The following is a 25,753-nucleotide window of genomic DNA, read 5'->3' as shown; positions in this document are numbered from 1 at the left end:
TGGAGGACAAGGATACAAGGCCTCAACCTTCTGTCCTGCAAATAGTAGGCTTTCTCTCCTTTTTGTCTGCCCATGCCATATGTTGCAAATTGTGGGAGCCACAAGAAATGGAAGTAACCCAGCAGTGGTTGTTAAAAGGCTCTTTACCTATGCCTGCTAAGTTCTTAAGCTATGCCTTTCCCAACATTGCAGCAGTTCTATTGACTTCTAGTCAAAACAGTCCAGATCTCTCTATTATAGGGAGTGTTCAAGAAGGCAGGAGATTGTTCATCTTCTAGCATTCTTCTAGCTTGCCCATGTAATTTAGGTCAGCTTTGAACTGGAGTACTTAAAGTACTGCAAAGTGGTGACAATCTTTTGTAGAAAGGATTTTTGTGACCTATCAAAAATACAAATTTCCCACTGATTTGCAATTTTTATTAGCTTACAGAAAGCCATGCATGTGGCTTGCCTAGCTGTTTCCTATTTTTTGGATCATGGGAATATGATGTTCATTCTTTAAACAAGCTTTTAAAAATGGGAGAGAGACTGTGCCAACCAGTAAAATTAAATAAAAAATTGTGACTTTTGTTACTGCAAAATATGCCAGCCTCTTCTTTGGCATGTCTCCTTCCATCGATTTCCCACCTAATTCTTGGGGGCTTCAAGATCCATTTTAAGGTGACTTAAATAAAGTTTGAACAGGCGTTTTGAATGTGGACGAGGATTGTTTCAGACGTGCTTGCTTTAGCCTTAGGCCGACTGCAGCTCTGGTTGCAGTGGCTGCCCATATATTGTGTTTTAAGACACCTCGTGAGTTATGCAAACCACTCCACTGTCCATTTACAATATTTGGCTTGTATGCCACTTAGATTATTTTCACACATTACCTCTGTGGCTTTACCTAAAAGTAACTTAAGCCAATTGGGGATAGCTAATTACCTGTCATGATTAGGGGTCAGAACAAATGCGCTGGGAGATGTTTACTAGCCTCCTGGTGTCCAGCGTCAAGTATGCCAGCAATTTACACCCATGCAGATAACCGACTAAAGTCGGAAAGACCTTAGTGAAAAGCTGTATTTCTGCAGTTAATTTCGTGTTTTTCCTGTAATACAACAATGTATTGGGTATGATGATCCAGTGGGTCCTGGTGTGTAAAATATATGGTCTTCCAGCATAATGTAGTGGATAATCATTTATCATAAATTCTGTTACCTGTTCTGCAACCTGCTGCTACATGTACTGTATGTACAACACACAGTCACTTTTAAGAAACTGTTAGTAAAAGAGCTGCTGTTCTTTTTACAGGCCCGTAAAAACGAGCTGGCCATTGAAGACATGGATGGTGGCACTTTCACTATCAGCAATGGTGGAGTCTTTGGTTCAATGTTTGGGACACCCATCATCAATCCTCCGCAATCTGCCATACTGGGCATGCATGGGATCTTCGACAGACCAGTCGCTGTTGCTGGCAAGGTATGTCTGCAGGCCAGGCCCATTACTAGAGACGTACGATGCGAGCTCCTTGCTGTGGTTGTCTTAATATATCGATGTTCAAGCATATTGGCGTGTATTGTAATTGGATTGGGGTAATCCTGTTCTGTTGCTGTGATTTGGAAGTATGTGCTCCAGCCCCATCATTGAGAGTGGGGTAAGTCTGATCCACTCAACTCAGTGTGAAGTGACTAGCAATACAAGGGTTTATTACAAATGCCCTACAGTACCTCTGGCAAGCCAATGTCCAGGTAGTGACACCCAGCACAAAACATCACATTCTGTAGCTTGCCTAAAAATGTGATCACAGAAGGGTAATTGAGTCCATGCTGCCTACAAAAATGTACAACCTTGCGACATCATCTTCCCTCTATATACATTTCAGAAAAACCTTTTAACGCACCCCATATCACAGACCGTGCATAGCTCACATTTAATCTCATAAACACACTTGACAATCACTCACAGAACACAAAATAGAGAAGAGAATGTTGTAAGAGAACAGAATGTTGTACCTTAGCTATTCTGTTTGGTAGATATGCTTCAGTCATGACTGTCTCCAGATCACTTGCCCCTTATCCATACTTTTTAGTTTGCATAAATATTGGCAAATCTTTGGCCGCAAATGTTAGGGTTTCTAATTCAGACCGGTCACCTTCACATCACCTTACATACATACCTATTACCTCTTGTTATTTCTTTGTTTCACAAAGAATGCATCAAAAGGTGTCCATCTTGATTTCACTTTTTTCCATCCAGACAACTTAACACATCAGTCTGTGTTCAGCATCCGACCAGCCACAGTCTGCCTACGTAGCCTTGTGGGTATTTGATTACAATCCTTATTGTCACTTGTGGATGCCCAACACCTCTATCACTCTAGAGAAGTACTCTATAAGTAATTGAGAATCCTGTCTGCTCATATTTAAATAACCAAATTGTCCCGTTCTTTATAGGGCCCTCTTCAAGATCTTGTATGAAAGTTAAACTGTTTACATTTGCTGACAACAGAACCTGCTAATCTTCCAAACCAGATTAGCTTGATTGCCATACTCCAGCAATCCCAATCTTTTTTGCAAATTAACTTTCGTCCAATTCCTACTAAGATGCGCTTCATTATTAACAGAGTCAGAATTTTCCAGAGCTTTGTAGTTGAATTCAACTGTTCTCCCAGCCTTGCACCCTCTCCCCCACTCGTCATTAAATTGAGAAGCCCCCAGCATTTCTTTGAGTCAATAGTTTGCGTTCAAAAACTCCTGAATGCAGGAACTGTCAGACCCGCTCAGTTACATATTGCCAACTTTACTTTGGGTTTTATTGTTGCTACCAAAAGCCCATCTGTAGGTTTGTCAGTAATCTTGTTATTTTTCAAGGGCAAGAGGGAGGGTAGGTAATAAATATTCAGCAATTGGTTCCCGTAACCCTATTTTACTGAAATGTTGCAAACCTGTAAATACATCATCCAACACGTTATCCCGCGTCTGGCCCTTCTCTGGTTCCATCAGTGACCGCCCTCTCTGCCTGCACATCACTGAAGCCACCCCAGCATGAACTGTGACAGTTACCGGTCACTGATTAAAAAATAATACCCAAAGACAGTACACTCTCCAAGCTCCAAAAAAGGATCAACAGTCACTTTACCAGTGAAACGGAATCGACTTTTCTATGTTCTACGAGTCTTTCCTACAGAATCTGCAGAATTCTAGCACAGTAGTTACTTGGACCAGGGATGGACCATAACTATACTAGTTACACATATACAAAGATGGCGCCTCTCCTAATTGTATCAACTGTCCTTAAAGATAAAGACTGGCAACATAAGTGATAGCACACAAATTGGTTCTCAACCCACATTGTACGACTTATCACACTGTTTTATCTTTTTGTCAAAACTATAGAACAGAGCATTTTAATACATCATTGCTGTAGTTAAAAATGGATTAAATCAGAGTGAACTAGACCTGTACCCACCCCCCTCGCCCCCAATCAAACCGTGATAGTGCTAGCTTACCTCAAAGTGAATAGACATGGATGCGTCAATCAAATTAGAACAGTTCTAAAGAGTATACAAAATAACTGATTTCACAGACGGACTATTTGAAAGAACTTTGCATAGTTTGTTGCATAAAGTTGTTCCAGTCAGTCACCTGTACATAATTTTATTGCCAGTGCTCGTGGGAAACCAGCTTTTTATAATAAATGTCCTACTTTCAATGTTATATTGTCATGATGTAGACCAGAGTGTACGGAGGCCTTCTCAGTTGAATGTAATAAAGCCCTTCTGGGGACTCTCTGGGAAGAATTTAATGCCCAAATTCGTAGGTCTAATAAAAGTCGATGCTTTTCAATATCTGGCCTTTAGAGCTCTCCCCGGGACATAGGCTAGCTTAGGTGTCCTGCAAGGGAGTGCAATGCATCATTCAGAAGGAGGACGTTCACCCTGGATGTAAGAATATAATAAAAGAAAACATAGTTTGCACAGTTACTTATTCTTCTTGTTTGAGGACCAGAGAGGAAAACAATATCTTCACGAGTCATCCAAACTGTAGTGAACTCACACCGGTGTTAAATAGTGTGGAGCACGTGCGATGCATAGTCTGAAAAGTGGTTCCAAATTCCAAAAGTGATGGCTTGCGAGCAGCAGTGGGAGACTTGTTGAACAGCAGTGGAAGACATGTTGAGCAGTATTTTAAGTGCAGTTTGTCAGACGTGTGCTTGTTGTCTGACATGATTGTCCACACAGTAATGCTTAGTGAAAGTGTGAATAGATGACCATGTAGCAGCTCTGCAGCTGCTTGCTGATAGAATATTGTCTAGAATAGCCAGTGGACACTGTTCCTGCGGGAAGAATGAGCCCTAGGTACAGATCCAATCCGGCAAGGCCAGCTTTTGAAATTTGGTTGACATTGTGTGGTCGAGCAAACGCATCAAACAGTTTTGTTTTTCTGATGGACATGTATGGTCATCCTAATACTTGAGAGTAGTAGCAGCATCTAAAATATGTACAGATTTTTTGGCAACTAACTGTGGATGTAGAAGAAAGAAAGCAAGTCAAAAGACTTAGTGACATGAAAGGACAGGGCTGGCTTTAGGACAGTGCGACCGGGTCTGGGCGCTGACCTGAAGGGGGCACTGGCCTCTGGTGGGGGCGCTGTGTAGCAATAACTTACGATTCCAAAGCAGCTGATGCAGAGTTCATTGTGCTTCCAGATTTCAGGAAGCAATAAAAATGTCAAGATAACTTGTGATTGATGTTCCTTCTAGAGAGAGATCAGCGTTTTGTCTAGTGGCAGTATTGACTCGCCATAAAGTACCGCAGAAGGTTAATGTGCCTGCTGCAAAGAACAGATCTGTATTTAAAATAGGTAGCTGAGTGGATTAGTAAAGCCAGCCTTTACCAGCGCGTTAAAACACGTGAAATGTAAGCGAGAGAGGGGCTATGGAGAGATGATGGACCTTTTGCTGGGTGATAGTGAGGGCATCTGAGGAGGATGTCATGGGAGTGGGGGTAGGGCGCTAAAAAGATTCACACTGGGCGCCACCAGCGCTAAAGCTGGCCCTGTGAAAGGATAAGACTTTTTTGGTAGCAATCAACGGTGTTCTTGAAGGACAACTCTGCCCTGTATAAAAAATAAAAAAAATTTGAAGGACAATGTATGTAATTCACTTACTCTGAGAAGGGAAGCAATGAATACCAGGAAAACCACCTCCCAGCAGCGCACACTAATGCAGGGACTCAAAAACGGTGCATGCAAGTCAACTAAGACCAATATTAAAGTTCCATGAAGAGAGTGGCGATAGTGTAGAAGGAAGTGCCCTCTTAAGTAGTGTAGAACGAATTACCCTTTCAAGCCCTTCCATAAAGGGTATAACAAAAGGATTTAAGTTGGACTGGCCTTCTCTTTTTGTATGGGTCGGTTCCTAAAGCTGCCAATTGTACACCTATTTAGGAATAGACAAGCTCTGATTTTTAGCGGTTTAAGAGCTAGCAAATAATTTCTACTGTGACCATCGAGGGCTTTGTGTTAAGATTGCTACAGGTGCAAAATCACAAGATTGAGTTGCCCTGAGGTAGGGGTGTTCTAATTATTCATGATAAGTGAACTTGCAGCTTTTCTTAAGGGCGGCTGTGCATCTCTAGCAGGAAAGCGAAATATGCTTGGGGAGCTCAGGATAGCGAGCAATGAGGATCAACATCATTGGTATGTGCCGCATTTTCCCTTCGATGCATTAAATCAGTGGTGGCTTGGGAAAAACATTACACTAAACCTAAACAAATGAGCCATAGAGCACTGATTATGGGAAGGGTTACCTGGACTCAACGTTTTTGCATTGTGTGTTCTTGGGTGTGGGGAACAGGTGCATCTCTGGCTTGCCTCAATGCTGGAAAAAATGATTGAGCTAACTGAGCACCTGGGGGCTGATCTCAAAATAGTGTTTGTTGACTCCTCCAACTGAGTAGATCTGCAGAGTTGTTGAACACATCCTGGAGATGTTCCACAATAAATTATACTTGATGAGATATCACCCAATTTCTAATTTCCTGTGCCAGCTTGGACAGATGCAGTGAGCACCTCCTGTTTGTGTATGTAATACATGGCAGTCATGTTGTCCATTCAGATGAGAACCACTCTGTGTGAACTCTTGTTTGAAAATCTTGTAGAGCTAAAGAGCTAAATGGACTGCCATTAATTCCAACACAGATGTCCAGGAGTCCTTGTTAGGGAGACCACTGCCTGTGGATTGTGAAGTCTCCCACGTGAGCTTTCCAACCCTTCTATAGACCTGTTTTGAAATACTTCTTTGAAGAAATCCCACTTGCAATCGTCCAAGTCAAACACTAGGTGGCAGGAGTATGCAGAGCATGTGGATCTACATCACTTCATGCTACAGACAGAGGCTTACAAGGTGAGCAACATATTCCTTCCGTCTCTAGAGAGTAGAAACAAGCTAATGCAATTTGTTCTTTTATCTGTGTTTAAAACTAAAAGCAGCAGTCTGAACTATCAAAGCATTGTTGGAAAGCCTGCCTTTGTGTACTCTGCTTCCACCCAGTGCTTCTTTGAATGAAGACAGTTCATGAGCAGTGAAACTTACAGTTGGAGTTGGGATGATAGGGTAATCACCTCCAAATAAAGGAAACACCACGGTGATTAAAAGGCAAAAACGATTTTTGTCCCCCATCAAACCACAGGTCTTTATAACGACAGATGCTTGCCTGTGTTGGTTTGTTAGGCCCTTCTTCACAGCGTGCATGTCCATGGTCTGTTAACAAGAGAGATCATCTCTTCATAGCAACCTGCTCACGCTCAGAGAAGTCAAACTGCCTCTGAATGAGTTTCTTCCAAAAGTAAAATTAAACGGTCATAATGCGTACAGACACCACCACAACATACTATATGTGGACACAGAGAGGAACAGGCTCTCTTCTATTATCCCAAAAACTCAAATCTATGAATGTAAGGTCTTGAGCACAACATTTATTAGTCTGTTAACCCCTTCGCTGCTAGGCCTTTTCCCCTCCTGTGCTAAGCCTTTTTTGGGCTATTTGGGGTAGTGCGCGCTTAGGCCCCTGTAACTTTTTGACCACATTAGGTATCCATGCCAAATTTGCGTCCTTTTCTTCCAACATCTTGGGGATTCTAAAGGTACCCAGGGTTTGTAGATTCTCATACAGGGTTCCCAGAAATTAGTCAAAATACATCAAAATTTTGTTTTTTTTGTGAAAAATTGGAAAAACGGGCTGCAAATGAAAGCTTCTGGGTTTTTCTCTGCAAATGGTATCAAAAAAGGGTTTGTGGGGCTGAAATCACCATTTCTCCAGCTTTTAGGGAATGACAGAATTTTGTTAGAAAACCAACATTTTTTACACCGTTTCGGTATTTTTCTGGGACATACCCTATTTTTGCTATTTTTTGTGCTTTCAACCTCCTTCCAGTTAACGGTAGAAATGGGTACAAAAACAATAATGGATCCTGGAAAGCTATACATTTTTGAAAAGTAGACACAATTCTGAATTCAGCAAGGGGTCATTTGTGTAGATCCATCAAGGTTTCTTTATAGAAACTTACAGGTAAATATAGGAAAAATTAAAAATTTGTTGAAAAAAGCAGCATTTTGAGTCAACGTTTTCACCTGTAACTTCTTCGAATTATGACATCTCTTTGAAAGCAATGTACCGTTACATCCGGTGGACCTTCCTGGTTGTGGGGACATATAGGACTTGTAGGTTCACCAAGAGCCCAACGAACCCAGAGTAGAAAACTGAGCAGCATTTTGTAATGTTTTTTTTTTTTTGTTCCGGGTATATAGCAATTATTGTGGGAAAATGTATACATGGAAAAATCGGTATGAAAGACACCTATGTATTTCTGAAATGGGAACAAATTAGAGTTTAGAAACAGTGCATATTTGCACATTTTCGAAATTGGGAATACTCATATTTGCATGACAATTATTGGTCATTTTTCAAAATGACTTTTTTTTTACACAATGTCTTTCATTTGGAAGGGAGAAATGCATCAAAAATCAATAGGTAATAACAGTTGCTTTACAAATCTGAACTACCCTAAGTCTCCCGATAAAAATGGTACCTCACTTGTGTGGGTAGGCATAGTGCCCACGACAGGAAGTGGCTCAAAACCTAAGGTGAACGCACCACATTTTCACACTGAAAATTTACACTTTATTTGCGAAGAGTCTAGCTGTAGTTTTTGAACCCTAGCCCTGCCGGCACCTAGGGAAACCTAGCAAACCTATACATTTTTGAAAACTAGACACCCAGGGGAATCCAGGATGGGGTGACTTGACTGCCTCCCACCATGGTCTGTTACCCAGAATCCCTTGCAAACGTAAAAAATTGACAAAAAAACACATTTTCCCCACATTTCTGTGATGGAAAGTTCTGGAATCTGCGTGGATCCACAAATTTCCACCCACCCCGCGTTCCCCAAAGTCCTACGAGAAAAATGGTACCTCACTTGTGCGGGTCGGCCTAGTGCCCGCGACAGGAAACGGCGCAAAACGCAACGTGGTTTTGCAGTGAAAAATGACCCTTTTTTTGGCAAAGTGACTAGCTGTAGATTTTGAACCCTAGCCCTGCCGGCACCTAGGGAAACCTAGCAAACCTATACATTTTTGAAAACTACACACCCAGGGGAATCCAGGATGGGGTGACTTGACTGCCTCCCACCATGGTCTGTTACCCAGAATCCCTTGCAAATGTAAAAAATTGACAAAAAAAACACATTTTCCCCACATTTCTGTGATGGAAAGTTCTGGAATCTGCGTGGATCCACAAATTTCCACCCACCCCGCGTTCCCCAAAGTCCTACGAGAAAAATGGTACCTCACTTGTGCGGGTCGGCCTGGTGCCCGCGACAGGAAACGGCGCAAAACGCAACGTGGTTTTGCAGTGAAAAATGACCCTTTTTTGGCAAAGTGACTAGCTGTAGATTTTGAACCCTAGCCCTGCCGGCACCTAGGGAAACCTAGCAAACCTATACATTTTTGAAAACTAGACACCCAGGGGAATCCAGGATGGGGTGACTTGACTGCCTCCCACCATGGTCTGTTACCCAGAATCCCTTGCAAACGTAAAAAATTGACAAAAAAAACACATTTTCCCCACATTTCTGTGATGGAAAGTTCTGGAATCTGCGTGGATCCACAAATTTCCACCCACCCCGCGTTCCCCAAAGTCCTACGAGAAAAATGGTACCTCACTTGTGCGGGTCGGCCTAGTGCCCGCGACAGGAAACGGCGCAAAACGCAACATGGTTTTGCAGTGAAAAATGACCCTTTTTTTGGCAAAGTGACTAGCTGTAGATTTTGAACCCTAGCCCTGCCGGCACCTAGGGAAACCTAGCAAACCTATACATTTTTGAAAACTAGACACCCAGGGGAATCCAGGATGGGGTGACTTGACTGCCTCCCACCATGGTCTGTTACCCAGAATCCCTTGCAAACGTAAAAAATTGACAAAAAAAACACATTTTCCCCACATTTCTGTGATGGAAAGTTCTGGAATCTGCGTGGATCCACAAATTTCCACCCACCCCGCGTTCCCCAAAGTCCTACGAGAAAAATGGTACCTCACTTGTGCGGGTCGGCCTAGTGCCCGCGACAGGAAACGGCGCAAAACGCAACGTGGTTTTGCAGTGAAAAATGACCCTTTTTTTGGCAAAGTGACTAGCTGTAGATTTTGAACCCTAGCCCTGCCGGCACCTAGGGAAACCTAGCAAACCTATACATTTTTGAAAACTAGACACCCAGGGGAATCCAGGATGGGGTGACTTGACTGCCTCCCACCATGGTCTGTTACCCAGAATCCCTTGCAAGCGTAAAAAATTGACAAAAAAAAACACATTTTCCCCACATTTCTGTGATGGAAAGTTCTGGAATCTGCGTGGATCCACAAATTTCCACCCACCCCGCGTTCCCCAAAGTCCTACGAGAAAAATGGTACCTCACTTGTGCGGGTCGGCCTAGTGCCCGCGACAGGAAACGGCCCATAACGCAACGTGGTTTTGCAGTGAAAAATGACCCTTTTTTTGGCAAAGTGACTAGCTGTAGATTTTCAACCCTAGCCCTGCCGGCACCTAGGGAAACCTACCAAACCCACGCATTTCTGAAAACTAGACACCCGGCCGCTTCCAGGGAGGTATGGCTTGCGTGGATCCCCCAACGTTTCCTTACCCAGAATCCCCTGCAAACCTCAATTTTTGCTGAAAAAATCACTTTTTTCACACATTTTGGGGTGGGAAAGTAGTGGCATCACCGGGCTCACACAAATTTACCACCACCCAGCGTTCCCCCAGGTCTCCCGGTAAAAATGGTGCCTCACTTGTGTGGGAGGCCCAAGTACCCGCGGTAGGCAAGGGCCCAAAACGTAGTGAGGCGACATCAAAATGGCCTATCGCAAAACCACCTGGTTTTGCAAGGGGGGTCACTTTGGTTTTTGGCCCGGTGCTCGGCGGCCATCTAGGGAAACCTACCAAACCCACGCATTTCTGAAAACTAGACACCCGGCGGCTTCCAGGGAGGTATGGCTTGCGTGGATCCTCCAACGTTTCCTTACCCAGAATCCCCTGCAAACCTCAATTTTTGCTCAAAAAATCACTTTTTTCACACATTTTGGGGTGGGAAAGTAGTGGCATCACCGGGCTCACACAAATTTACCACCACCCAGCGTTCCCCCAGGTCTCCCGGTAAAAATGGTGCCTCACTTGTGTGGGAGGCCCAAGTACCCGCGGCAGGCAAGGGCCCAAAACGTAGTGAGGCGACATCAAAATGGCCTATGGCAAAACCACCTGGTTTGTAATTCACAATAGAGACATCACCATGAACTCCCATGGGTTTCCGACAATATCTACAGTTGGTGGGTTATTCTTGCATGGAAAGTGTAACTTGGCAGAGAAACTAAAGACAAAGATTCCTGCACAACCATCTATTCCTCAAACACACACACATACTGGTTGGATTTGGCACGAGGGCGAGTCATGGTTCAGTGTATTACATTTTATTAACAAGAGATTTCACAAAAATGAAATGCACTGTCAATAATTAAATTCACAAAAAACCAAACCAAAGACTCGCAGCTCGTGAGCTGTAAAGCCACGTCAAGGCACCAACCACTTTACAGGCCATTCACACACCTTTCATACGTGATACAAACAAGACCATTCGCACCACCAGGCACAAAAGCAACACATTACAAAATTCACCAAAAAGGGACAAGGTACACCCTGCTTCAGAAAGACAAATATTACTGCACAGCCATCTAATCCGCAAGCACACACACATACTGGTTGGATTTGGCACGAGGGTGAGTGATGGTTCAGTAGATACAATTGTATTAGCAAGTGATTTCACAGAAATGAAATGCACTGGTAATAATTGAAAGGGCGAGAAACTGAACCATTGACTCACAGCTCGTGAGCTGTAAAGCCACGACAAGGCTCCAACCTCTTTACAGGCCATTCATCCACCTTTCATACGTGTGAGACATACAAAACCATTCACACCGCCAGCCGCGGGCCCATCACACAACAAAACTCACACCAGCACACAGCGCCATTCAAGGGCCCATCACTTTCACACGCCCACAATCCAGACACAGCAAGTACACAGGCTGATGGATTGCGTGGAGTGGCACTCAGCTAGCAGTGTGTGTAGTGACCAGCAGAAAGTCACTACTCACACACAGCCAGCCGAGCACCAGTCCACACACACCTCTAGGCAAACACCAGTCCACGCACACCGCTAGCCAATCGCCAGTCCAGGCACACCGCCAGCCAATCGCCAGTCCAGGCACACCGGCAGCCAGTCGCCAATCCACGCACACCGCCAGCCAAGCTCCAGTCCACGGACACCACCAGCCAAGCACCAGTCCGCACACACCACCGGCCAAGCACGATTCCACGCACACCGCCAGCCAAGCTCCAGTCCACGCACACCACCAGCCAAGCTCCAGTCCACGGACACCACCAGCCAAGCACCAGTCCACACACACCACCAGTCCACGCACACCGCCAGCCAAGTACCAGTCCACGCACACCGCCAGCCAAGCACCATTCCACGCACACCGCCAGCCAAGCTCCAGTCCACACACACCACCAGCCACGCACCAGTCCACGCAGACCACCAGTCCATGCACACCGCCAGACCACGCACACCGCCAGCCAAGCACCATTCCACGCACACCACCAACCAAGTGCCAGTCCACACACACCAACAGCCAAGCGCAAGCCTACACACACCGCCATCACATTTAGGATTTTTTTTAGAAAAAAATAAAAAAACAAATCGCAAATAGATACAAATCTTCTAACAGAAAATCAGCAACTAAATACATTGCACTAACACCAACCTTGAAACAGAATCAAATTATCCAAAGAATACAGACCAGGCAGTTCACTTTACCACTCATGAATGCTCCCAATTTTTTTTTCGCGTGTGGTACACTCTAAAACAAGCAGGGAGACACAGTGCAGGATGAGAAGGACAGTCGGGGCAGTACATACGACTCTCCTTCCGCGAACCTCTTCGCCAACAGACTCTACATCTCCTACTGGGAAAATCTTTTGCGGGTGTGGGAGGAATGTGATCTGGAAAGTGGCGTTCTTTCAATCTAGCAACATCCTCCACCACTCCAACTCTAGGAACACTTGCCTGTTCCACTACAACAAGGCTGCCAATTACAGACTCCTGAAACTTAGCAAAAGTCATCTTTGACTCAGGGCAAGAATCCTGGAACACAACAAAAGCATTAAACATTGCCAAGTGGAAAAGATGGATAGCCAACTTCTTGTACCAAATGTAAGCCTTACGAAGAGCAGTGTAAGGTTCCAACCTCTGATCTACTCTGTCAACACCACCCATGTGCCTATTATAGTCTAAAATGCACACAGGTTTGCGCGCTTCAGCGACCTGACCCCAAACAGTCACAGGTGCAGTGCTTTCATCATGGATGGTAGTCAGCATGTAGACATCTCTCCTGTCTGTAAACTTCACAGCAAGAAGCTCCTGGCAACGCAACGCACTGCACTGTCCCCGCCCAAGCTTTTGACAAACCAGTTCTTTCGGGAAACCTTTACGGTTAGAGCGGATTGTGCCACAAGCAAGAGTGTCCACTTTGGCAAATTCCCTGAACAACCGCACACCAGTGTAGAAGTTATCTACATATAAATGGTGGCCTTTGTTAAAAAATCCTCTACCAAGTTCCCAAACAATTTTCTCAGTCACTCCAAAAGTGGACGGACAACCAGGGGGGTTAATCCTAGATTCCTTACCGGTGTACACCCTGAAATTAGAGACATATCCAGTCCTACTGTCACACAGCATATACAGCTTTATTCCATAGCGTGCCCTCTTACTAGGAATGTATTGCCTAAAAACCAAGCGGCCCTTGAACAACACCAAAGACTCATCCACTGCAATTTCTTTCCCAGGGGCATAAATCTCAGAAAATCGATCAACAAAGTGATCAAGGACAGGCCTAATCTTAAAAAGACGGTCACAGTCAGGGTGATCTCGTGGCAACGCTAAACCATTATCAACAAAATGCATCATCCGAAGCAGAAGCAAATACCTGTCACGAGTCATGACTGCCGGAAAAATAGACGTTGCCATCAAGGGACTGCTAGACCAATATGAAGACATTGATGGCTTCCTTAGCAAGCCCATCAAAAAAGTTAAACCCAAGAACTTCTTCATCTCTTCAACATTTGTGGGAGTCCACCGGGTAGCTCTAGAGTATGGCTTAAGACTGGCACTGTTGTCCCTTAAAAACTGTTCGGCATACAAATTAGTCTGCTCAACAATCTCTGCCAAAAACACATCGTCCATAAACAACTGAAAAAAATTTACCGGCAAAAAGTTTTCAGTATTCACTCTAGACCCTGAAACACCAGTAAACTCTGGCAATGCCGGCTGCACCATGCCAGGGGCAACCCAGAGGTCATCACTTTCAAAGGGAAGCCTTGCAGCCCCAGCCTGCAGCCCAGATGCCTCTTGCCGCACTACACCAACGGGAAGCCTTGCAGCCCCAGCCTGCAGCCCAGATGCCTCTTGCCGCACTACACCAACGGGAAGCCTTGCAGCCACAGGCTGCAGCCCAGAAGCCTCTTGCCGCACTACACCAACGGGAAGCCTTGCAGCCCCAGGCGGCAGCCCAGATGCCTCTTGCCGCACTATCGGCACATCAGTCTCCTCCTCTAACACAGGCACTTCATCCGCACTAAGAGTATCTTCATCATCCGATGACCCCATACGGAGAGAAAACTCACTGCCAGAATCGTCCCCTGCCTCCTCTCCCTCAGATGCAGAGTCAGTCTCTGAACCATGGTCAGAGGAAGACTCAAACAGCAAACCAACAACCTGCTGAGCAGTAATCCTGCGGCTAGCCATTATACTTACTAAGATAGAAGACTGCACAAACAAGTCAACAACAACCAACAATGTGCAAACCAAGTAAGTAAAGAAATGTGTACCTTTTTCACAAAGATCAATGTACTCAAAAACTATACAATCCAATTACAAGAGACAGCTGCACTCACCAGAAACCAACTCTGCAGTGACACAGCAAAACCCAACGATATCAAACTAGAAAGAAGAAAAAAAAACAAATTACTCACAAGACAACAAAATACACATCGAGCACCAATGCAAAAAGTTTTTGACACTCAAAAAACAAACATACTGCTATTATTACACCATTTGCAAAAACAATTCATGCAGAGAAATCAAACACATTTACATTGTACAAAAAAGAGTCTCTTACCAAACTACACAAACAGCAGAACCACCAGTAACAACACGGCAAACTGAAAAGAGCAAAAGCCTTCACCTAGAACAAAAAAGTAAAAAAAAACACATTACTATTGCAATTCACAAAAAATATAACAATAAACATTACAACAGACCCTCCAGCTTTTCGCGATTTCGCGATTCGCAAAATAATCGCGAAATCGGCAGTGGAGCGCGATTACCGCGATTTTGACCTTTTTGGCCGCGAAAACGGTCTCCGGCAGGCATAAAAAAAATTATTGCATCTTATTGGCTGTACGCGCATACGTCACTACGTGGCGCCGTACAGCAGTAAATACCTGCCTGCATTTTACTGCGGCCGGCATTAGGGATTACAGAAATAAAAAGTACAGTCTTGAGTGGGCCCTGCCCATTGACACGGTTGTACACCTTAAGAGGCTGCATTCTCAGCTGCGCATGCCTCTCTCTTTTAACCGTCACCGTGACAGCATCTCTCCCCTTTATTAGGCGCCTTCCCACTTCTCTTGCTGTCCCTTCGCTCTAGCCCCTCCTTCCCTTTCCAGTTCCCGTTTGCCCGTGGCAGGAGGGGTCAGGGGAGGGGATAGAGGAATGGAGGGTGTAAACAATTCTGTAGGGCTGGCAAGGTCCATCGTTTCGACTTTGTTTTACATGGAGGTTTGCACATCATAAATGTACTTCAGTGTTGATTCCAAACACAAAATAGATTCTGTAGTTTGTCAAACTTTAATCATCTTCATAAAAATAAAAAACCCTTGAAGCCAAAACGTTTCTTCTTTTGGATATATAACCCAGCAACTTCTCCAGGCTGGTAAAGAACACAAACATAACTCAATAAAACTCTTGCAGATTAATTAAAAAATATTTGCTTCACCCTGATAGAAAGCAACTCTTGCCAATTCAAGAAAGACCAACCTGACTTTACAGGGCCAAGGGGATGCTTTAAAATTAGTACAGAGAGACCAACAAATGATGACATTATGAGTAAAGTCAGTTTGTTGAAAATTATACACATGACAGCATAAATTATACCAATTATGTATGAACATAGTCCATGTTGACATATGTTGGAGTCTAACTCCAAGAGTAACTGTTTCCATAATGTCAATATGTAAAAGCCGTTAAGATATATGGTAACTAATCCCACCTATGTGAGCAAAGGGCGTAAAAATTAAAGAAAAAACACGAAAAGGAGTAAAATATATTATCTCCTGAATTGAGGACAGAAGAGAAAATGAAGATCACACTTTAATGATATTCAATGTGAAACCCAAAAGGACTGCTAAAATGTTGTAGCAATCAACCAAAGTGTGAACATTAACTCATAAAAAAGAAAAAGAAAAATAACACGGTGTTTTAAATATGTTTTTTTTTCTGCAAGTGCAAGTTAAGAATGTCAGGTAAATATGTGGTACAAGACTGATGTCAAGAATTTTAATATCATGCTAAAGTTGTCATTGCTAGGCGAGGTCCAAATAGGTTAGCAGTTGCCTGGGTGAACAAATAGAAAGCAAGTGCTCACTTTGAATTCATAGGCAAAAGGAGGTTACACATTGAACGGTGGTCATTTGAGAGCTATGAACGAATGGTATTTTAGTACTACCTAGCTTCCTCCTGGCCAGGTGACCACTGCAATAGCAGTGGGACGTCAGTTGCTTCCTGTGCAAGCGCCAAGGTGGAGGAGTCCCTCGTTCGTTTCTCCTCAAATGAGGGTCGCGCGTGATGTCATCAGGTGGCGCCCAGAATGGCAGCATATAAGGTGTCATGAGACCCACGATTGGCCTCTTTTTCTTTCTGCTGCGCACCAGGATGCAACATACCACATCAAACACCGCCCGCTCACTCCTGGAAGAAGGTGGAATTTCTGGACGGGTTTAGGAGGCAGCGGTGCCCCGGCAGAGGAGCATACATAGAAAAAGGGACCCCTCTCACGAGGTGCAGATTGGACACTTTAAACATGCCTATTTCATAGTGGAATGCTCTGCTAAATCAGTTTATATTGATTTAAGGCTGAAAAGGAATGATTCTGAGTAAAATAAAGTGCCGCAATAATGCCGCTAAATTTCCATTTTTGTGCCGCTAAATTTCCATTTTTGTGCCGCTAAATTTGCAAATCTATGCCGCAATATCCTGGGGGGTCTGATTACAACATGCTATGTAACTACCCAAATGGTCAATCGGGTTATGTGCCAGGTGGGGCAGAAAACAGCAGGAAAAAAAAAGGCTACTCTGTCCCGGGGCGGGTGGGCCAAATACATATTATAAAACTTGCCCCCTGGAAGCGACACTTGCAAAAGGGGTCACTTCCATTTTTATTTACTTCCCTGGTGTCTAGTGGGCATTTCTGCCCCCCCCCCCCCGGGGCCAGAAACGGACCGAAAGTGGACCGATCTGCCCCAGGGGGGGCAGAAAAGTCTGAGCAAAAAATATCCCCCAGGGAAGCGACCCTTGCCCAAGGAGTTGCTTCCCATACAACAATAACTAAATCCCTGGTGGCTAGTGGGCTTTTCTGCCCCCCCTGGGGGCAGAAACGGACCGAAAGTGGACCGATCTGCCCCCGGGGGGGGGGGGGGCAGAAAAGTCTGTTCAAAAAATATCCCCCAGGGAAGCGACCCTTGCCCAAGGGGTCGCTTCCCATACGACAATAAATAAATCCCTGGTGGCTAGTGGGCTTTTCTGCCCCCCCTGGGGGCAGAAACGGACCGAAAGTGAACCGATCTGCCCCCGGGGGGGGGCAGAAAAGTCTGTCCAAAAATTAGCCCCCAGGGAAGCGACCCTTGCCCAAGGGGTCGCTTCCCATACAACAATAAATAAATCCCTGGTGGCTAGTGGGCTTTCCTGCCCCCCCTGGGGGCAGAAACGGACCGAAAGTGGACCGATCTGCCCCCAGGGGGGGCAGAAAAGTCTGTCCAAAAATTAGCCCCCAGGGAAGCGACCCTTGCCCAAGTGGTCGCTTCCCATACAACAATAAATAAATCCCTGGTGGCTAGTGGGCTTTTCTGCCCCCCCTGGGGGCAGAAACGGACCGAAAGTGGACCGATCTGCCCCCAGGGGGGGCAGAAAAGTCTGTCGCATATTCTCCCCCAGGGGAGCGACCCTTGCCCAAGGGGTCGCTCCCAAAATGGCCAAATAATAGATCCCTGGGGTCTAGTGGAGGCATGCCTGTCCCACGATCGCGACGCTGTGCGCGATCGTGGGACAGGAATGCCCAGCATTGAGACATCAGGGGAGAGGAAATACTCTTTCCTCTCCCCCGATGCCTCAAGGCACTGGAATTCGGCCCCCCCCCCCCCCCCGGCAACACCGCAAGAAAACACTCAACCTCCCCGTTGGACGCGCTGGTAGAAATGAATTCCAGCGCGTCCAACGCTTCCTGATGACGCCGGCGCACGCTGTGTGCGCTGACGTCATCAGGAAGCATGGGGGGGCTCGGGGGTGGCAGCGGAAGCTCTTCCGCTGCCATCCCCCTCTGTGGGGGCACGATCGATGCCCCAGGGGGGGAGCGCCAGCGCTTCCCCCAGGGGTTGTGCTCATGACGGAGCGGTTCCGTCATGAGCACAGCTCAGCCGATGCTCATGACGGAACCGCTCCGTCATGAGCATCCAAGGGGTTAAACACATACCTGAATAATAAGTTGGCAGAGTGTCTCAGCAGGAAAGACTCAGTCAACCAATAATGGAAATTAGACCGCATGCAATCAGAGCTGATATTCCCAAGGTGGGGTTGCACCTATTCGGACATGTTCAACAGACCAGAACTCCAAATTCCTCCTTTTTGTGAGCAATTTGTGTTGCCTCTGCTCTCGAGGGAAAGACTTTGCTATCAGCTGGATTGCAATGTATGCGCATTTCCCCCAGTTCCTGAAGTTTGTTGCAAAATGATTATGGTGGCTCCAGCATTGTCTCAACTTCATTGGTTCACAAAGTTGTGGAACATATCCATCCAGATACCATTTTTTTAAATTATTTTTTTATTTTAATCATTTGTATAGCGCAGACTGGCACCCTACGGGTATCCTGGCGCTCTGACAAAACAATTAATTGCTTATGCTGAGAGAGGTGAGCAGCATCGACGGCAATCACGCTGCTGGAAAAATCCAGGTCTTAAGGCTCTTTCTGAATTCCAGTAAGGAGTCTAGCTGTCTGATCTTCCAAGGGAGCTCATTCCACAACCGGGCCCCTACCACACTGAAAGCCCTCCCGCCCATCCTGGCACGTTTGAATCAAATGCAAGTTAGACGCACTTCTATTCTCAAAGGACAAATACTTCGCCCTTACTGTCTGTTCTTTCAAATGACAGTCTGGCTCTTCAACACACAGGTCATCTGGAGTTACCTGACAGTTCTGAACAGATATAATTAAAACATATGGCTTTTAATGGAAGAAGTTGAGGTTTGTGCTATTGGCAAAAAGGTAGAAGCTATGCCTGCTAGAAATATATGTTTTCCTGTTTTTACCACTTCTTCTGAAGCTCATTATGGCTGGTATCTATTTTGCCTCAAAGTCCACTTGCCAGCGATGTTTAGATTGATTACTTAGGAGATAGGATAAGCTGCCTTTATATGCATCAGCACTAATTAAAGAGTTCGCAAGGCGTTTGCTCAGATACTTCCCTCCAAAGGCAAGAGTTTCTCAATCATCTGAGCTCAACACTGTTTTGGCAGCTCTAAGATCATCCTTTAAACCAACTGATATGCCTACCATACAGCATCTTTCCTAAATGACATCTCTCCTATTGGCAGTAGCATGAGCCAGAAAAGCTTGCGAATTACACGCTCTTCTTGTAAGGAGCCTTACTTGTGATTCTCTGGAGACAGTGTATCTCTGGTTTCAAAGCCCACATTATTTTCTAAGTTGCCTACAACATTTTATTCGAACAACAAAATGTTTGTTTACCAACATTTTCTCTAAACTCTTCCACGGCATCTGAGAGATCTCTTTATTCCACAGATGTTAAAAGGGCTCTTAAATTGTACTTGCAAAAGACTAAGGACTTTCATTGTTCTGGCCAATGTTTTATAGCTTAATGATCCCCTTGATTAGGGGAAAAGCAATAATAAAACAGAAAAGCGCTAGCTAGATTGTTTCATGAATAATTCTATCCCATGTCTGATATTTGACCACTCTCTGGAATTGCAAGAGCTCGCTCAACAATAGGGGCAGCCAAAACGGTTCTTTTTGTTGGAGTATCTCGCAAGAAAATCTAAAAAGCAACTACATGGAGAGCGCATGCTTTGAGGCCCTACTGCATCAACATTGAGACCATAAGAAGTGCTCCGGAACATGCACTATATAGGGGAATATCATACCACCCTCCTCTTTTTTTCAGTACTGCTTTGCTAATCTTCAAGTATGTGAATCTATGAACGATCCAATTCTGGGGGCGAAAATGAGAGTTCATGGCATGTGTGGCTGTAGATACACATGCTCTATATATTCCTGCCTTCTAGTATTCGGCTCGGACATTTGCAACTTAAACGTTTTTTTGTGTCACATGGGATAGTGACCCCTCCTATGGTTAGTAATGCGCATGGGCATCAGCTCTATTGTTAAATTTTTTTCAATATTTTTTGTTTTTTGGGCCACCATTTGGTTTGGATGTTTACCGAATGAACACCGGGTCAATGCTTCTCGGTGATAGTCGTCTGACTTCTTTGGCCTGTGTTCTCCTGTAGGCACAAAAAATCCTTTCAACCTACTCATTTCATGAGCTTCGGGTTTAAGTTCCCTGGTGTGAGATGCTGGCTCTTTATATGATATAGCAAAATGAGATCTCATTTAAAGAATCCAGAGGTTTCCCATATGAGTGGACAGGGGCTTACTTTGACAATCCCAAGGTGCTCTTATGGACGGTAGTGTGGTTGAGCAGCCTTAGGCTTATCACAGAGGAGTGCACGACGTCTGAAAATACACACAGTAGTCCGTAAGTGACACACACAACTCAAGAAGTAGATCCACACCAATTTATAAAATTAACCAGTATCTTTATATGTACTTTGGCACCAGAAGCAATTTATTCGGGTAAGTAGGTTTTTAAATAGAAATATTTTAGAGTTCATGAAGTCGACTCTTGGTGAAATTTCAGTAGGCTGCAATGTTATCCTATATGAAGAAAAGTCAATCTGGCATTCGGTTATATTACAGTGACTTATGGGACCCTTCTCCAGATGTTAAGGTGAGCGGTGGGCGAGGTCCAAGGCAGCACCAGCAGCATCACTAGGGCAGCCAGGTGCAGAGGTGCAAAACAGCATCAGGTGCCTAATGTTCTTCTATGGAGAGCAGTCACAGTAAAAAGAGGCTGCAGGCTTTGACTAGGCGAACCAGTCTGGCTGAACCCACAGGAGGGCTCGGGTCTAACAATGACCATGTATGTACGACACAGTTGGCCCTCTTCTTCACGGCCCAGGGGCGACGGGTGTAGGGGTGTCCCTAGGCATCGTTTTTTCTTACTAGGAGCAGTCGGGGTAGAGAAGGTCTGCGTGCAGAGGCTGCAGGCAAAGTCGGGGAGTCCCCAAGAGTTGTGGCCACACTGGACTCTGTCTCTGGAGGGCTGGTGACCACGCTGAATCTGTTAAACCACTTCAACTTGGGCTTGGAGCCACGGGTGCAGTGGTGTCTTCAGGCATCCGGTTTCTGCGATCACAGAGTCCTTCCAGGGGTCTTTGGATGCCTGTAGGATGCAGCAGGGAAGCAGGTCCGCTGCTTCTCTGGAGGTTTTGGTTCCTGGGTGAAGTGCTGGCAGGTGTCTTGGGCTTTGGGGACTCAGCAGCTGCAAGACAGTCGACTTTTGGTGCAATTGGGGAAGGCAGCAGGCAGGCCGGCAGGGTTGGCTCCAAGTCAGTTGCTGGATCCTCTGTTCTTGAAGGATGTGACTCTTCATGTCCTTCTTAGTCTTTCAGGTTGGCAGGATCTCCTGGTCTGGTGCCAGGGGCTCCCCTAAATACTGAATTTAGGGGTATTAGGGGAGTAGCCAATTGGCTACTTACCCTTGGGATCACTACTCCCTCTATAAGACTACTTTCTTTGGGAAGTAGGCATAACCCTGTCCCAAAATTCTTAAGTATGCCATCACAAAGATGATTACTTCTGAAAAGTCGTGTCCACCTTAGTTTAGCCCACCTTAAGGGTGGTACTAGCCTGAAGATGGCACTCCTACCTGACTAGCTAATTTTCCTGCCTGTCCTGGTACCAAAGGGGGTTGGCTTCCTCTCCTGTGAGGGAAGCCAGAAGCGCATTTCAAAGATGGCAGCTCTTTGAAGCTTGCCGGCCAAGGAAAGCTAATCAGCAGGTCATCCTGTGGGAGGGGGTGTGACACCCTCTTTGCGGACAGGCTTTTGTTCTGGGTCTCCTGCAAGCAAAAGGCTCTCACCGTAGGAGGACAGAACAGTGCGTCAGGTGGCAGGCTAGCAGAAACCAGTCCGTGATCACACCAGAGGCTGGTGGGTTTCAGGGGGCACCTCTAAGGTGCCCTCTGTGTGTATGTATTGGTAAAGCCAACACTGGAATCAGTGTGAGTTTATCAATACAAGATGTTTGATACCAAGCATCCCTATTTTCAGTGAAGCCATCATGTAGCTGGGGGAACTAGTTTTCACGAGTGTCCTCCACGTGTTCTAAAATGGCTTCCCTGTCCACTTTCACTGGCAGTAATAGAAATGACCAGCACAGGAACATGTCTGCTCATGCAGGTATGTCTCACATGTAATACCAGGCACCCTGCCATAGTCAAAAGAGCAACAGGACTCAGAGGCTCAGCAAGACCTGAACACCTTGACCATGAGTACATACTCACACCCCACAGTTGCACATCGACAATGTGTACATGCCAAGCATCGCCTCAGCGGGGGCCTAGCGTCGAGCCCGGAGACCTATATGGGCTCCGGTCCACCACTGCCTTGATCGGCACCGGCAAAAGACCTCGAAGCCAATACCGCTATCTCCAAAGGCCCAGCATAAGCCCCCAGCGCCGACAGCCCCTTCGACTCAGTTGCTGAAACTCAGATTAGTTCCAAACGCTCAGACTTCACCAAAACCTGAATGTACTCCCGAAGAACACTGAAGCCCCCGTCAATGACGGGCTCCGACAAATTAGAACAGCCTTTCCTTCAGTGTTTGTAAAAGGAGTTTGATGCACTCTTTATCCACCCATTGACTGTGATCCCTACAAAACTGCCACCTTACACAGACTCCCATGAAGAGGAGGCCTACTTTCGAGGAGCAGATTGCCTTTGAGTTCACACCTCATCCTAAGTATAGAAAACAATGGACAGTAGCCCCAGCCCACTTCCTGGACTTATTCCTACTCCTCCTCCTCCTCCCTGCCTCATAGTTCTCCTCTGCTTCCTCATCATCCACCTCCTCCAGTGCCACCCCCATATCTCCACACCCTTCTCTAGAGGGATCCCCAAATCACTCTTATTGGGGCTGATGGACAGCCCTCGTATCCAGTAGACTCCTACAAGGTCCCTTATAACCCTGAACACAGAGACAACTACATTGTCGATCCACTAGGTGGTCCGGATCTCTACCCAGCCAAACCCTCCCCTCCAGAAAACACCACCTCGTACCACAAGGTCATTCACAGGGCTTCTATTTTTCATAAAATAGACTTGTACATCGTCCAGAAAGAAGACGACTTCCTGGTCGAAACACTTTCCAAGATACAACGCACCTTGTAGTTCCTCTCAGTGATCAAAATGGATGCTCAAGACTACACCTGAGACATTCAAGGGCCGGTAAAAAGGCTTGGGCCCACATGTTCAGGGCTAAAAACCTTCGCCTAGCGACCCTCCATATATTCGTGGCCAAGTCCCTCTAGACAGCTTGGTTGTCCACACTACACAGAAAAGTGCTAATGATCGGGGAACTGGTGATACTTCACTTCCTGAAAAGGAGAGCAAAAAGATTGCCACAGCCGGTAAGAGGATGGCCGTGCAATCTGCCACCCAATGGAGAATCGCAAATTCTGTTGGCTTGATCTCCCACTATGATGACTGGGCCCATTGGGATGAAATGGAGGAACCAGGCCAATAAACACCGCATGGGCCAGAGCTGGTCACTAACCGCAAGATCATCTCCAACTCTACCATCTGGGGCACCCTTGATGCAGCTGATACTGTGGCTACGGGGATCAAATTGAGCGTCCTCATTAGATGCCACTCTTGGCTTCGTGACTCTTGCTTTAAGCCAGAAGTGCACCAGTATTTCCTGAACCACAGCTCAATGGTGAACATCTCTTCAGGCTGCAGATGGATCAGATGCTGGAGAAGCTTAAAAAAGATACTGACATGGCCAAGGCAATTGTGCTCTACAGATACCTGCTCCTCAAGGCTCCTTTCATAAATCCCAATATAGATAGGCGGGGCAGCAAGGCCACTTCTCCAGACATGCCTACCTCTTACCAGTGCCAGCTGCAGCAGACAACTTGGGGGTACTCTAAAGGGATTACAGAGGTAACAACTCTATAGAGGCAGGTACAAAATAGGTGTGGCCAAAGCATGCGCCTCTGAAAAGCTCTTGCTCCCCGATCATACTACACCTGCCGGGGGCAGATTACAGAGGTTTCTTTTGCAGTGGGAAGGGACCACTGCTGACCAATGGGGCCTCTCCATCATACAATACAGTTACTGCGTAGAGCTCACTGCATCCCCTCCACACATCCCACCACTCAAGCACACACTTTCGGCAGAACATCAATGCCTCCTTCAAGTAGTGAAACCAGCATTTATTCTCAGGGCAGCTATACTTTCTAATCTTCAAGAAAGTCTGGAAGCTAAGGCCTGTACTCTATTTCTGGAGCTCTCAAGAAATACATCTATTGTAACGTTTTCATATGGTTGCTTTATAAGATGTCATCCCTCGGCTACCTCAAGGCAACTTCATAACTGCTCTTGTTCTGAAGGATACATACTTTCACTTTGCTATCCATGCTGCTCACCGCCACTACCTGTGGCAAGTGCTCAGCATTATCCGTTCAAAGTGATGCCCTTCGGGGTCACGACAGCCCCAGGGTATTTACAAAAAGTCTTGCTTCAGTAGCTTCTTATCTCAGAAGGAGCAGGATCCAAGAGTTGAAACAGACAACAGTGCCACTCTAACAATGAAGCCGCAATAAACCTTCTCCACAATCTGGGCTTTACGATGAACACTGTCAAGTCTCACTAAACACAGTCCAGTCTCGCCTTCAGCCTCTCCAGGTCCAACCCTTCCTGGGGGCAGTGCTATATACAGTCACTCGAAAAGCTAACCTCAGCTAAGCACGGGTCCAAGCTTTCGAAATGTTACTGCCTCTTTCAGCAAAAATACAACAGAAACCTCTTCTTAAAATTCAATTATAATTTGGGGATTACCTCCGCACTCACAACAACATTGTCCCACAGAGATGAATTAATTCTTTGTCTTATTTTATTATTCAAAGAAAAGAGTTTTTATATTTTCTCCTATTTTAAATATAAATGTTTAAATACATTTCAATATGCTATCTTAAATTAAAGTACAGGCTCAAAAAGCGTATACAAGAAACAGAGGTTTTTTGTATAAGCTTTTTGACCCGCTATTGCCATCCAAGGCACATAGACCCACTCATACCCACAGTCCAGGATATAGTTTGCTTCCTTCATCGCCAGATTCAGGTTTAGCTTACACTTCATACACCTTCATCTAGCTACAATTTCAGCTTACTTGCAAAACTGAGAGTGCTCTTTGTTATTAAGAGTCTGTCATTAGGGCCTTCACCTCCTGCCCCTGTCTGTAGCCTCAATATTCCGTACCTGGCTCATGGGCCCTCCTGTTCTATCCTTACACTTGTGCTGATTGCAATTCCTCACCTGGAAGGTTGCCTTCATGTCTTTAAGGTGCATTAGCGAACTACAGGCTCTTACCCCGGAAGTGCCCTTTTTCCAAGTTCATACTCACAGCATTGTCCCATGGACCAACCCAAAGTTCCTCCCAAAGGTGATATCCCTGTTCCATCTCAGACCATTGCACTCCTGGTT

General features: G+C 45.6%; 1 protein-coding gene across 2 annotated transcripts in view; it reads left to right on the top strand.

Moving 5' to 3' along the window:
- Positions 1-25,753, top strand: part of DLST (dihydrolipoamide S-succinyltransferase) — a 150,592-nt gene that overhangs the window by 110,771 nt on the left and 14,068 nt on the right. For both annotated transcript variants that reach the window (XM_085626743.1, XM_085626742.1), the window contains exon 14: positions 1,288-1,455. In XM_085626743.1, coding sequence (XP_085482869.1) covers positions 1,288-1,455 — 168 coding nt within the window. The remainder of the gene's footprint in view (positions 1-1,287; positions 1,456-25,753) is intronic.

Source organism: Triturus cristatus, chromosome 9, assembly GCF_964204655.1.
Source record: "Triturus cristatus chromosome 9, aTriCri1.1, whole genome shotgun sequence".
NCBI lineage: Eukaryota > Metazoa > Chordata > Amphibia > Caudata > Salamandridae > Triturus > Triturus cristatus.
Note: the sequence above shows the minus strand (reverse complement) of the source record. Positions and strands in the feature narration are given on the sequence as shown.